The sequence below is a fragment of the Ornithodoros turicata genome, chromosome 7 (assembly GCF_037126465.1).
Source record: "Ornithodoros turicata isolate Travis chromosome 7, ASM3712646v1, whole genome shotgun sequence".
NCBI classification, from domain to species: Eukaryota; Metazoa; Arthropoda; class Arachnida; order Ixodida; family Argasidae; genus Ornithodoros; species Ornithodoros turicata.
The window spans coordinates 53,622,891-53,635,240 of record NC_088207.1 but is presented as its reverse complement, the minus strand read 5'-3'; the positions used below and the strand labels follow the sequence as shown (position 1 = coordinate 53,635,240).

Genomic DNA, 12,350 nt, shown 5'->3' with positions numbered 1-12,350 from the left:
CTGTGCCGGCATACGCCTATTACACATCTGAGGGAAACCCAGGAAAAACCCCAGACGGCACAGCCGGCCCGCGGATTCGAACCGCGGACCTCCCAGTCTCCAAACGCACGCGTTACCGCTGCGCCACCGGAGCTGGTAAGCTTTACACAGAGACCAACTGCTTCTATATGTCTTAACATGTACACATCTGACGTCACATCCCTCCCTCTCGGACGCAAGCACCTGCTCTACTGTGCCCCTTCTGTATACTACTGCCTACTGTATGCACACCGTTTGTAAACTTTAATTTCCGTGCCCTATGTTCTTCCGGTGAGCTCTCTCCACTCACATTTTCTCTGCCACGGACGGACCTATACATGGCTGCTGACGAATGTTGGTCCTATAAAGTTCCCGCTTTAATAGAAATGCTACGATGTAGAAGCTCAAAAATACGCCGTCAGAACCCCCACACTCACTGACGGATGGCTTCCTTCAATGTCTTTACCTAGACCGGTGGTGGCAATGATGGCAGCAATTAATTAATTAATTGGTAGCAAGCCTCCGCGAGGAAGGCTGACCTTCCCTACCCCATATCAAGCGAGCAAGTATACTGCTCACATCCACTACTTCGGGAATGGCTTCTAAGGAGTGAGCGGCGTGACGATCACTTGCTACTTCTTTTCTTTTCTTTTCTTTTTTTTTTTGACACAGTTCCGTCGCTTCGCTCTTGTTCACACTGCGGTATGACATTAGGAGCTAAGCAATACAGGAACTTAATTTTACGGCGCATCTGAGCACTCCGAACCTGTCTACCCTACTGAGGCCGTGACGTCACAGTGACTGGCGTCCCATCAGAATGTGCGAATTGCGCGTCTGTAAATTTTAAGCAGTTTATTTTAGAGCGTGGACCACAAGCTGTTAGTTTTCAATAATATATTTTGCAACCAAAATCCTGATAATCGAACGAACAAACAATCAGTACGAACCAGTAACAGTATGTCTATGTCATTCATAGTTTCTTGCACTTAGCGAGTGCAAATAATTCACGGAAAATACTCCTTTATGCACCAAACATACAAGAGAATGCATACACGAATTTTTAGCTATCCAAGTCAAGACTGAGGTGTCTTCAGCAGCAGCAACAAGAACAATTAAAATTTGAAGATGAAGTGGGGAAGTATTCCCCTCTAGGAGTGGAACGCTACCCCATAGCTAGGGGGTCTAATACGAGTGATGACGATGATGAGAGATGAGAAGGATGAGAGATGACGATGGATGATCGGAGTAGTGATGGCGATCCTGATCGTGATGGTCGGAATGCCACACGGCGCTGTCGGGGTCACAATGAATACATTAGGCCAGTCTTCTGAAAAAACTAACACATGACGTGTGGCCCTCCTGGAGTGGGCCGCAGAATCCCAAAGGCTGAGGATGCACGACAACATGAAGGGGCGGCTGCCAAGGGTGGCCAGCTCTGGTCAGTGTACGCCTCTCTTTCATATAAGTCCGACAGCTGAGAAGTATATGCTCTATACGTTGGCAAGTACACCACACTCGTTGCAAATAGAGCTAGCCTCACTTGACTGATAGCGATAGAACGGAGCGAAGGCCACGTTCAGACGTAGCCTGTGAATGAGCGACTTGAGGGGACGAGGACGATTTGCAGGCAGACGGTATACTAGTGTTGGGTACCAGTCCATGCTGCACAGGAAGAAAACAATACCGAGAGGAAACTCTCTCGCTCTCCGCGTGAGACAGTTGTAAAGCATCTCGCACGCCCCTGGTAACCCGATGCCCGTGTACTTGTCGCTGTCCAACGCCCCTCCTGACGGCTGGCATCCCTCGCACACAACTCGACTGGGGCCTTGCCTTCAGTAAACACACACATTCACGACGTCCTTCCCTTTTATCTGGCTGGAGGCAGCAACGAACGAATTCGAACGAGCGACTTTACCGGTGCTTCGGGTGGCACACGTTGTTGGAGAAGTTCGGTGCTTTTGTGTTTCGCGTCGGGTGGTGTCTATGAAGAACTCGAAGTTCGTCGAAAGTAGGAAGTTTACCTGTGCGTCGCGAACAGACGATCATCCTTTCGTACGACAAGCTATCTGAAGGCGAAATGAGACCACGTTGGACACGACGATATGTGCATGCTAGGTTGGTACGCTTCGCAAAGGGGACCTGGTTGTAATGTCGCGTCGCCGCTGTACTGGACTGTCCAGGGATCAGACGAATGTCTGAGGAGGGATCTTCTCTCTCCTTTTGAAAGTATAATGGGCGTATAGAGGGCCGTTGTTGACGTGCAGCCTCGTGGTTCGTCAGTCAATTTACGACATATTCTTCAACCGACCGCGATGAAACATATAATGTTGAAGACACGCATTGTTTGGAGAACAAATAAAGTAACATGCGCCATTGCTTAAACATTTTATTTCGGAGCAAGTATCGTTCTTGCTAACATTGTGAGTTCTTCACTCGATTTTGACAGCCTTCTGATGTGTTTCCTTTGTCTGCTGTCTGGCTATCCTGTGACGACTCTACGCCAACAAGCGCCGTTGACACAGATCTGTTAAAATGTTGAGAAACCGACACAGTATATTAGTTACCGACACAGCTACATTAGCTACCGACACAGTATATTAAAATATGCGACAAGGCTGTCATTCTGCCAAGGCGTAATTTTGACCAAGGTACCTTACAAGCATTACAAAGAGTGATATTAAACGGTAGGAACAACTTATTTATTTACACATGGTAAACAAGACTTTCGTGCACGAGACTGCACTTCTTCAGGTTGGTAACCTGAAGAAGGGCAGTCTCGTGCACGAAAGTCTTGTTTACCACGTGTAAGTTGTTCCTACCGTTTAATGTCACTCTTTGATTTACTCACCACCGGCAACTTGACATCGCCTATTTTTTTTGCCTTCGTATCTTCTTGTAGCATTACACAATGAAAGCAGCTTTGTGTCAGTCCAAACATATTCGCAGCAAACCGTTACGTTAAGTCGGTGTCGGATATTATTCTTTTTGCGATGAAACCAGGCACCTCTGGAATATCTCCACTGTTCCAACAGTTTTTACCGAACTCTGAAAACTATACCTTGAATTTTAAGCAGGCCGCGGCCCTTCGGTTATTAAACTGTTTCTCGATAATCCTGACAAATATGTGGTTTGGTGACATGCATTAAGTAGACATAATTTTCACGAACTTCGCAAAGGATTTCGATAAATTCCTCATGATAAAAAACTAGCGAAACATACATGTACCCGCATAAATATGTTGTACCATAATGTCTGCTATGGGTTTCATGAAAAGAACTCCTATCTTACCTTTACCAACTCTGGAATATCCTCACGCGAACATAAAAACTCACGCTCAATAGTAAAGTTATTGTAAGTTTATTGGAAAGACTAGACAGGTTAGGCATAGCAAAACTATGAGAGTATTGAGATGCCACTGAGAAAAATATAAATTCTTGTTTTCTTTTTTTTTTTTTTATGTGTGCAAACACTGAATACATTGCAGGTGACGATGTAGAAATTCTCCTTGAAAACAAACTTCCTCTCTGTTACAAATGGTTGCAATAGTCCAGTTTCACCTCGTGTAGCATAACACTTGTGCGTTGTGCTACTTGTTGGTTCACGTTGTCTTCTGAAATATCACTACAGACTAAAAATATTTGTTTTATTTGCTCGCTATGGGTCCCAAGATATGTTAACATTACGCGCTTTCATTCATTTTCCAAAAACAACAACAACAACTTTAATTTAATGATGAAGGTAACAGTACGTCAGAATAAACGCAGAAGATGAATGGGTTGTAGGCACTTACCCCGTTTTGCACCCCGTTAGCATCGCAACGATAACCGTCGAGGGCGTCAACGTTGTACATCGAGAACGCATTCCTTTTCCAAGTGCGTACCGACCCGTAGCAACAACGTACCTGGCACGTGCCTGCTGGTGAGTAGCCACTTATGTCCCATATTTCTTGCTGCGATGCAAAAAACAAACACACATAACTACGTCGTTTTGTAGGCGATTTCCCTGTTGAAGTTGCTAGAATAATAGTAAAGTTATCTACTCAATAAGGACAGAAACAACATTTCAGGTACAGCATAGGAGCATGTACCTGGCGTGTTCTATCGTACAAAGCTCTCGCACTAATGACACCGTATTCCTTATATTCCTATCAGTAGCCGGCGTTACATATGTAGTACTTTTAATCGTATTTATACGTTGGACAGGTGCTCTGCTTGCTTTACTTCAACATTCTGCTCCGTCTTAGTATGAAAACCTCGAACGTCACCTGACAACTGTGCAGTTCGTGTATATGTTGTTGTATCAAGAAAAACAGGAAAACATTGTGCAGGTGATCATTCGTTAAAACGCGGAAAGAAGCAGCGTGTTATCACCTACGTAGTGTAATCCAACTTTGATAGAAATGTTTCCTCTGAATGGAACATAGTCGTCGCCGTAAATCCTTAGATGCTCCCCATTTTGGTTGTGGTTATGGCAGCAAATCCACATATGGCACATATGTAGCAGCAATGGCTATGGCAGCACATCCGGTCCCCTACAGGACCAGTAGTATACTCTTTTCCTTTCAACAGTGCGACACCCAGTAACTATATGTTAGAAGATAAGCCAAAGCCCAGTAAGAGCTTCTATTGTATTTGTTGGCTTATAATGCATGCAGTTATTAGTACTGAGTAGTTTCATGCCTGCTGTAAACAATACGCTTTCGCTCTCTCGAAGGAAGGAACGATCTCTATCTTAATTTTTAATGCATTATCATTAGAAGGCTCATGTCAAAGGAAAAACGGCGGTGTCGATGTGCGGACAGGCGAGAAGAAAAAACGAGAAGGAAATACGAGCAAAGCGAGGGAAAAGATACTATCACAGGAGCTGCTTGAACGAAAACAACGAAGACAGCGGGAAACGACACGCGAGTTATGTCATCGACTGCGACTGTCGCCCTTAGTGGCTAAGGGCCATTGCTCTGAGGAAGAAGAAGACTGCGACTGCGACTTTAGACTCTCAGAAACTGCGACGGATTCCTATTCGCCTCTCCAACTACATATAGAGGCGCTCGCGTCGTCCTCAAGATGGCGCAGAAAAGAATGATTGCCGATGAACAAATCGCCCTGCTTCACGCCTTCTTCCACGAGACACGCTTCAAAAATTGTCCAAATAACATAACTCGCGCGTGGTTTCCTGCTGTCTTCGTTGTTTTCGTTCACGCCGCTCCTTTGATAGTATCTTTTTCCGCTTCCTCTTGTCGACATTGAATATTCTTCCCCGCAGTAGTTTTGCACCGCGAAATTGAGCAGTTGTGTTGCTGTTTGAGTTCTGTAAGCCGGAACACTCCGTCGCACATCAAGGGAAGTTGCGGCAGTTTCGGGTCAGCGCGAAATATACCTGTCGTCTGCTGTTACTACCATTCGTTGAGTGCTTCTGCTGGGGTGGTTCGCTAGGTGGCGAGCAGCCTTCTCATGCAAGGGCTTCTCCTGCATCACTGGAGCCAAACGTCCTGAGAACCAAAAGGCCGAAGTTGCCATCTACGCTAAGGATGGCATCAGCGTTACGCCTCGAGAGATTCGAGGCAACGTTCGTGAATAAGGTGAGTCCTTCGCCTTCCCACAGATCTCAACTTTGTTATTGTGTACCTATACAGCCAGGGATTACAAGACAAGGGGAAAGACTTCCAGTTCGCCTTATATATGCGTACTCTGTGCTTTGTACACTCTTTCGTACGTTTCCCGAAAGGTTCCATCTCCACTCACCGAGAAACGTGCGTGGACCACGTATATCAAACGACGACTCTGGGTCACTACTTAGGGTGGCATAAACCTTCAAAAGCCTTTATCTCTGAATTCTTTACCTACAGTTTTCGTTGGTATAATGCGGGAAGCTTTTATTTTCACAATGTGGGGAAGCTGCCGTGAAGGGAGCTTAACGCCGGGAGGGGGGGGGGGGGGGTTGAAGGCTTTAATGTCTCAGTCAGCGTAGTGCGCTCGCAGTTAAGCTGTCGCGAATCGTGGAAGTACGTTTTTATTAATTATTTTTGAGATAAAAAATTACAAACGTCCTCATTGCCAACACCCGCAGACAACTGATCTCCCCCGAGAACGTAGCTGTTCAGTAGAGTGAAGGTTCATCTGAAGAAGTGAACAAGAAGTGTTCACCTTGGAGCAAGAAGAGATTCAGTAGAATTGACTTACTGTGCATTCTGCTATGTTGCGTTCTCCGTCGAATTTGCGAGCGCAATACTTGTCTGGTTTAAACAGATCAGCAGGAAGTTCATTTGTTGAGGGCATGTTCGGTCTGAATTCCTTTAGCAAGCACTTTTGCTTGGATTTGTTCCTGTAGAGAACGACATGGCGTTCAACTGCATTCGTCGGTCTAACTCGAATAACTAAACCCAACAATTGACTCTGTTAACGCTGACAACGCACACATTCTCTTCTTGGTCATCCCCAAGCGCTGAATCAGGACAGATGCTCATCTAATTCGTCAGAAACTTGAGTTTGTGAGTTGACTTTATATGTCATTCTTCCTGACATAGCGACACATACCAAAGTATGACGGAGCATTACAATTTTCGGTTACACGACGTGTTTCAAACCACAGCATTTCCGTCCTTGGGCAGGGTTGGCATTTTTGTGGATACACTCTTAAAAATGAACTTCACCGCATAGTATGCTCTGCGCCAACCATAATCTCGAATGATATCGTTATCTGCCCCGATTCGTTGAAAATGGGAGGCGTACGGCTTTTCTGTGACACTTATGCTGTTCATAATTGCGCGGTGAAGTTCATTTTTAAGAGTGTAGGCACAAAATGATCCCGGTCCGAAGTACATTAATAGTATACAGGGTGTTTCACCTAAGGTGATAAAAAATTATAACTGGCGACGTACTCTCCAGAGGATGGTCGGACTTTCGGCATTTACCTTCTGGAAACTTTTGCCATCATTGACGAAGGCTTTGGACAATTTTAAATTGCAATACGTTTATTTTTTTTTTTCAATAGAACTTTGAAACTTGCCAAGCGAACCTCACTTTTTTTAAAGAAATATGATGTGCTCCACGGAAAACCGCACACCCAACGAAAACTATGCACCGTATCGCAGACAGAAATAGTCGAGAAAAAGTAGCCCCGCCTGCTTGATTTTCGCAGAGAAGCGTGCGAGGAATCTGTGTCTAGATGAGAAAGTGCCTTCCTTTGTCTTGGCTTCCTTGTGATAAGACGGTTGTTTTGTTTTCTCCGTGATAAGTCCGTTATCACAAGCATCAAGGTCAACGCGGCGCAAAGAAAGGCAAAACAAGATGCGGGAACACTTCCTCCTCTCCCCGCAAATACCGTGCGATTTTCTTTACGACAATCAAGCAAGCGGGGCTAAGGCTGAATTTTTACAAATTTTTTAGACAATTTCTGTTGCGATACTGCGCATAGCTTCGGTTGGGTGTGTGGTTATCTGTGGAGGTCTCCATATTTTTGTTAAAAAAAGTGAGGTCCGCTTGGCAATTTTCAAAGTTCAATTTAAAAAAATAAATTTCCCACAATTAAAAATTGTCCAAAGCCTTCCTCAACGGTGGTAAAAGTTTCCAGAAGGTAATTGCCGAAAATCCGATAATACTCCAGCGAGTACGTAACTAGTTAGAATTTTTTATCACCTTCGGTGAAACACCCTGTATACGTATACGTATTTAAAACCATAGTTTTTTGCTGGGTGTTCCTATTGGGCCAATGGTATCTTGCCTTTGGCGAACTTTTGCCAGTGGAAAAGCTTTGACAAATTCTCCGCCGCGATAAACTGAACGATGAATAAATGGAACACAATTTTCAAAAAATGGGCTAATGCTGTACTGTATTTACGCAATATACGTAATATGTAATGTAGATTTATAGTAGAGCGAGTTGAGGGGCGGCAAAAAGAAGCGGACTTATTTGACCATTGAGGATTTGCCTCCTGAGCAGTTGTCGGTGAGCAATTTTTCACGCCTCCACCAGTCGCGTTCGTCAGCTATAAGCCGAATTTGAAATATTCGCGATACATGTTCGTCCTTCTTCCCTAATAAGATCGTTCTATTCTCAGTAAAGGAGATATACAGTGCGTATAAAAACATGTCGCATGAAAACACTTACCCTAGCGTCTCCATCAGATCAAGTAATGTGCACTCTGACATCTTGTAGTTTGCCTTTTGGTTTTCGGATTTCTCTATATCTCCCATGAGCATGCTAGAGCTGTATAGGCACTTCAGCGACTCCCTGTAGTCATAATTTGCGCCCAAACTGTAAATATGATTGTGGTGTGGTGTTTTACAAGATTCTGCCTGAAGCACGTCACGGCTCCACACGTGTTACGTTCTGGAACTATGTGAATATCCACATTTTTCTTTCTGTACTTTGGCGTAGCTTGCATGTATGAATCGTATGAAACTTGCTCGGTGTGCTAGGCAAAAAGTATTCAACATGATAAACAAGCAATTTTGCCTAACTCTGCTACGTATACAGTTGAGGCTTTTATGCGCTATACTAGCTATACCGGGTGTCTCAGTTAAATCCCCGGACTAAATAATTCGCGAACGGGTACACCAATCGAAGAACTTTCTTTTTCACAAGCATCTGTTCGATATCACCTACAGGCTGCGCACCGTGTGAATAAGTGGGAGGCGCTCATTATTTAAATAAACATTCAAATGAGTTTCTTGAAAAACATAACTTCTAAAGCAGGGCACCGTCGGCATTAAAATGGGCACTACCCCCTTTGGGACCTTCAGTGGACACCTTTCAGAAAAATCTGCCACCGAAGCCGGTCACTTGTTGCAGTAATTAATGGGTTTCGGTTTACATATTTTTGTCGTGGCTGGTTGCTGTGAAAAGCACGTTCTTCCACTCCCTGATCCGCCAATCAATTACGTGTTCTTGAGCTTACTTCGCAACGAGGAGTGCCGAAGAAAAAGTAACAGCGTCAGACAAGGCTATGACAGTCCCCACCCCGCTTATCTGACTGATATGCGCCCTTTCTGGTGTTATGATCGCACGGACGAAACACAGTCAATCACATAGTACCTTAATATCACATGCTTTCCATTTTTTCTTCAGCACTGTCAATTGAATTTTGATTTAAATAATGGGTCCCTCGCACTCATTCACACTGTGCGCAGCCTGTTGCTGGTATCGGACAGATACTACTCGTAAAAAAGATAGTTCTTCGATTTGTGCACCCGTTCGCGAATTATTTAGCCCGGGGATTTAACTGAGACACCCAGTATGGAATGCTTTAGGCTACGAGTACTTGCTCTTATATCTTACAACTCGTGAAGCTTGAAGGTTCAACTGTTTTCTGTATGACAATTCTGAGTTCACTAACAGATTACATATACGAGAGAATTGAAGCAGCTCAATACTCGTGGTGGTTTGTTTAATGAACAGTGTATACTTACAGACGTGCAAGCCTTCTCGCAGTGAACGTAACACCCGAAAAGAGTCCGTTATCCTGTGTTATCACAATGTTATTTGCAGTACATATTCGTCCACGCTTTGGGTTTGCTAGAAGCCGAGCACAAGAAAGAGAAGAAAAAAGAAAACATTGTTATCACAGTGCACATTTTGCGACCGCAATAACACAATAAGAGCAACCAATTATGTTGACTTGAGCGAGCGCTTGCCCTGCTGTGTAAGGTGCAATACAGAGCTTACCATGTACAGCCTTCCTGTGCTTGCTGTGAGCCAGAAGTTGTAAGACTAGTGTCCTCCTGGAAAACAACGCACATTCCTCTTCAGAACGCAAGTGTTTGGGGTACACATCATTTGGCTAAAAAGATGTATGTGAGAATATAAGATGGTGTTACTTGTAACAGCAACATTCCCTGCCAACAAAAGTATGGTGCCCTGTACACAATGAGGGAGATAGCACGCAAGAAACAAGCTTTAACGCCGAGTGTCTTCAGTCAGAGCTTTCTGGGTGTTGCGCGAGGTTGCACGATAGGATAACAATAAACTGTAATATTCAACATCCATTCAACATGTTTCTGGACCTAGATGACGCTGCGAATTGCTCGCTCGTCTCGAAGTGAACAAGATCTCTGCGGGAAATATGGCCATTTGCGACCTTTCTGTTCTCTATAGAATTGCGACTTGAACTCATGAACTCATTCAACACTCATTGAACTCACACTTGAACTGATTGAACAACTCTTCGGGGTCATTTCGCCTTCGTCGTTGCCTTGCGGTTCCAAACAATGATCAGGGCGCGACATGATTGAGGAAGCCGGAGAACTTACCATTGCGGCCCTACATGAAAGCAACAGCTCGGTACTAGCTCCGCCCGCGTGTACACAATCGCCGTCACCCGCTCCTCAAGGTAATTCGATACAGCCCTGGAAGGTAACTTTTAACGAGTGGCGCCGACGACACGCCAGAGCAATACACTATAATTTCCGAAGGAAGTACACCACCGGATGCCAGGTCAGTTCAGGTAGTCAGATAGTCCCTCCTATTCCAGCAAGCCTCCCGGAACACTGCACTGCTCGTTTCCCTTAGGCTCACTATTATATTTTTACCACGAGCAAGGCGGCGGAGCAGTGAGCATGCAACAGAGATTTCTGTGGATATCATCACCTATACCACCTACAAAAAATGGAGCTGCAGGCGACATATGAAGTCACCACATAGCTCCAGCAAACACCAAGTTAAGAGAAGTTCTTAGAGAAGAAATTTATGTTCTTCGACGGAACTTCCTATGATACCATGTCCTATGGTACCAAAACGACTTCGAGGAACCTAGCTACTACACAATGAAAGATGACAATAGCTGCTGGCTCTACTCTTTACAACGAGCGCCAACCACGCCGGGCAACCTGGTCCGAGGATCCCGATGTCAATGAAGAAATTTCGAGCATGATGCACGAGCACCTAGGCAACACCCGAATCTCTTTTGAGAACCACTGGGGTAGAGCATCACCTGTCACACCCCAAACACCATCATTATTTTAACAACATTATTACGGCGACACTTTATTGCAATGCGTTCTTGTTGTCGATGCACTTCACACGTCGATGAGCAGGGATGCTCATTGCTTAGCTAAAGGATGACTTACCCTGAGAACAGGACGATAACATGGCTATTGTTGTAAGGTTGACCAGCGGCCTTGAAATATTGAGACAACTGCATCGTCGTTTGGTCGTAGGCGAGTTTACCATTTGTGATATTGATGTGTTGTGACCAAGAACTGTTCAGTCCTGCAGCTCGGTATTTGTTGTTCAAGTCCTCACGCTTCTATAGACGCAAAATATTTTTCAACTATAAAGTGAAAAAGCGGATATTGGCACGTAAGGCTGGGAACTAAGCATCAAACACAAACACGCATGCTGACCTTAAAAGTGGAATAGCAAAACTATTTATCAAGCTACAAGGAACAAGCAGCAGCACATGGAAACTGCTACCGTGCAGCAAATGAATATATTGTCCTGTGTGTGTGTGCATGTCCGTCCCCGTCCCCTTGGTACTCTTCGAATTACGATCCATCACAAACAAGCCCAACAAACTGTTCTAGGGAATATGTTATCATTTTCCCGATTTCAGAAGTACTATATAGACGTGAGAGGTGGCCTACTACCTGCAGATATTTGATGTCCCTCTGAACAAGGCTTACCGCCTGCCGTTTTACCACAACATAATTTTAGTAGAGAAACCAGAAGCTCCAATGGGCTACAGTTATGCCACAATGACTACCCAAACAGGGAGGCAGCAAACGCACAGTCAAGAGCAGTCATTTGCGGATAACAGTGGGTCATGTCATCGTCCTTAGTCTTGAGTAAAATTATTGACCATCTGTCCATTGCTGCTGGTGTTTTTCGTCAGTAAAGTTTATACAACTGCAGATAATACATAACTTTTTATGACCTGTTTTCTTATGCATTCGCCGTTCGCGCCCACAACCAACCCATTTCAGGTGAATGGATGAAAGGAGTTCTTTCCTGGACTTACCAATGCGCTATCTGCTGAGACAACTTTGAACGTAACGCCATGGTTCGGCAACTGTTGAAAGATCAAGTTGATCTGAAAAATATATGGAGAAGAAAGACATGCTATGTGAGTGTAAGCACATAGCATATTTGTTGCAAACTGCGGTGGCTACAGCTTTGATTACATGTTATGGCGCCCTGATGCCTAGCTGTATTAGCTGTGGTAGGAAACGTACATCGTACTCTTCCAGACTATATCAATTGTCTTTTATTTATAGATTTCAGCTACACTTGAGCTGACAATATATAGTGGTCAACCACGGGCTCACCATTTTTCGCAAGCCTTAACTAACCCAACAAAACCAAAGAGCGGTGTTGAAGTCGTTAGACAGCTACAGTGG

General features: G+C 44.5%; 1 protein-coding gene across 1 annotated transcript in view; it reads right to left on the bottom strand.

Annotated features, from left to right (window-relative positions):
- The window catches only part of LOC135400647 (uncharacterized), a 28,913-nt gene that overhangs the window by 12,756 nt on the left and 3,807 nt on the right, over nt 1–12,350 (bottom strand). The window contains exons 3-9 of the mRNA XM_064632477.1: nt 11,972–12,043; nt 11,082–11,260; nt 9,682–9,737; nt 9,426–9,531; nt 8,125–8,271; nt 6,198–6,339; nt 3,809–3,967 (exon numbers count right to left, since the gene is read on the bottom strand). Coding sequence (XP_064488547.1) covers nt 3,809–3,967; nt 6,198–6,339; nt 8,125–8,271; nt 9,426–9,531; nt 9,682–9,737; nt 11,082–11,260; nt 11,972–12,043 — 861 coding nt within the window. The remainder of the gene's footprint in view (nt 1–3,808; nt 3,968–6,197; nt 6,340–8,124; nt 8,272–9,425; nt 9,532–9,681; nt 9,738–11,081; nt 11,261–11,971; nt 12,044–12,350) is intronic.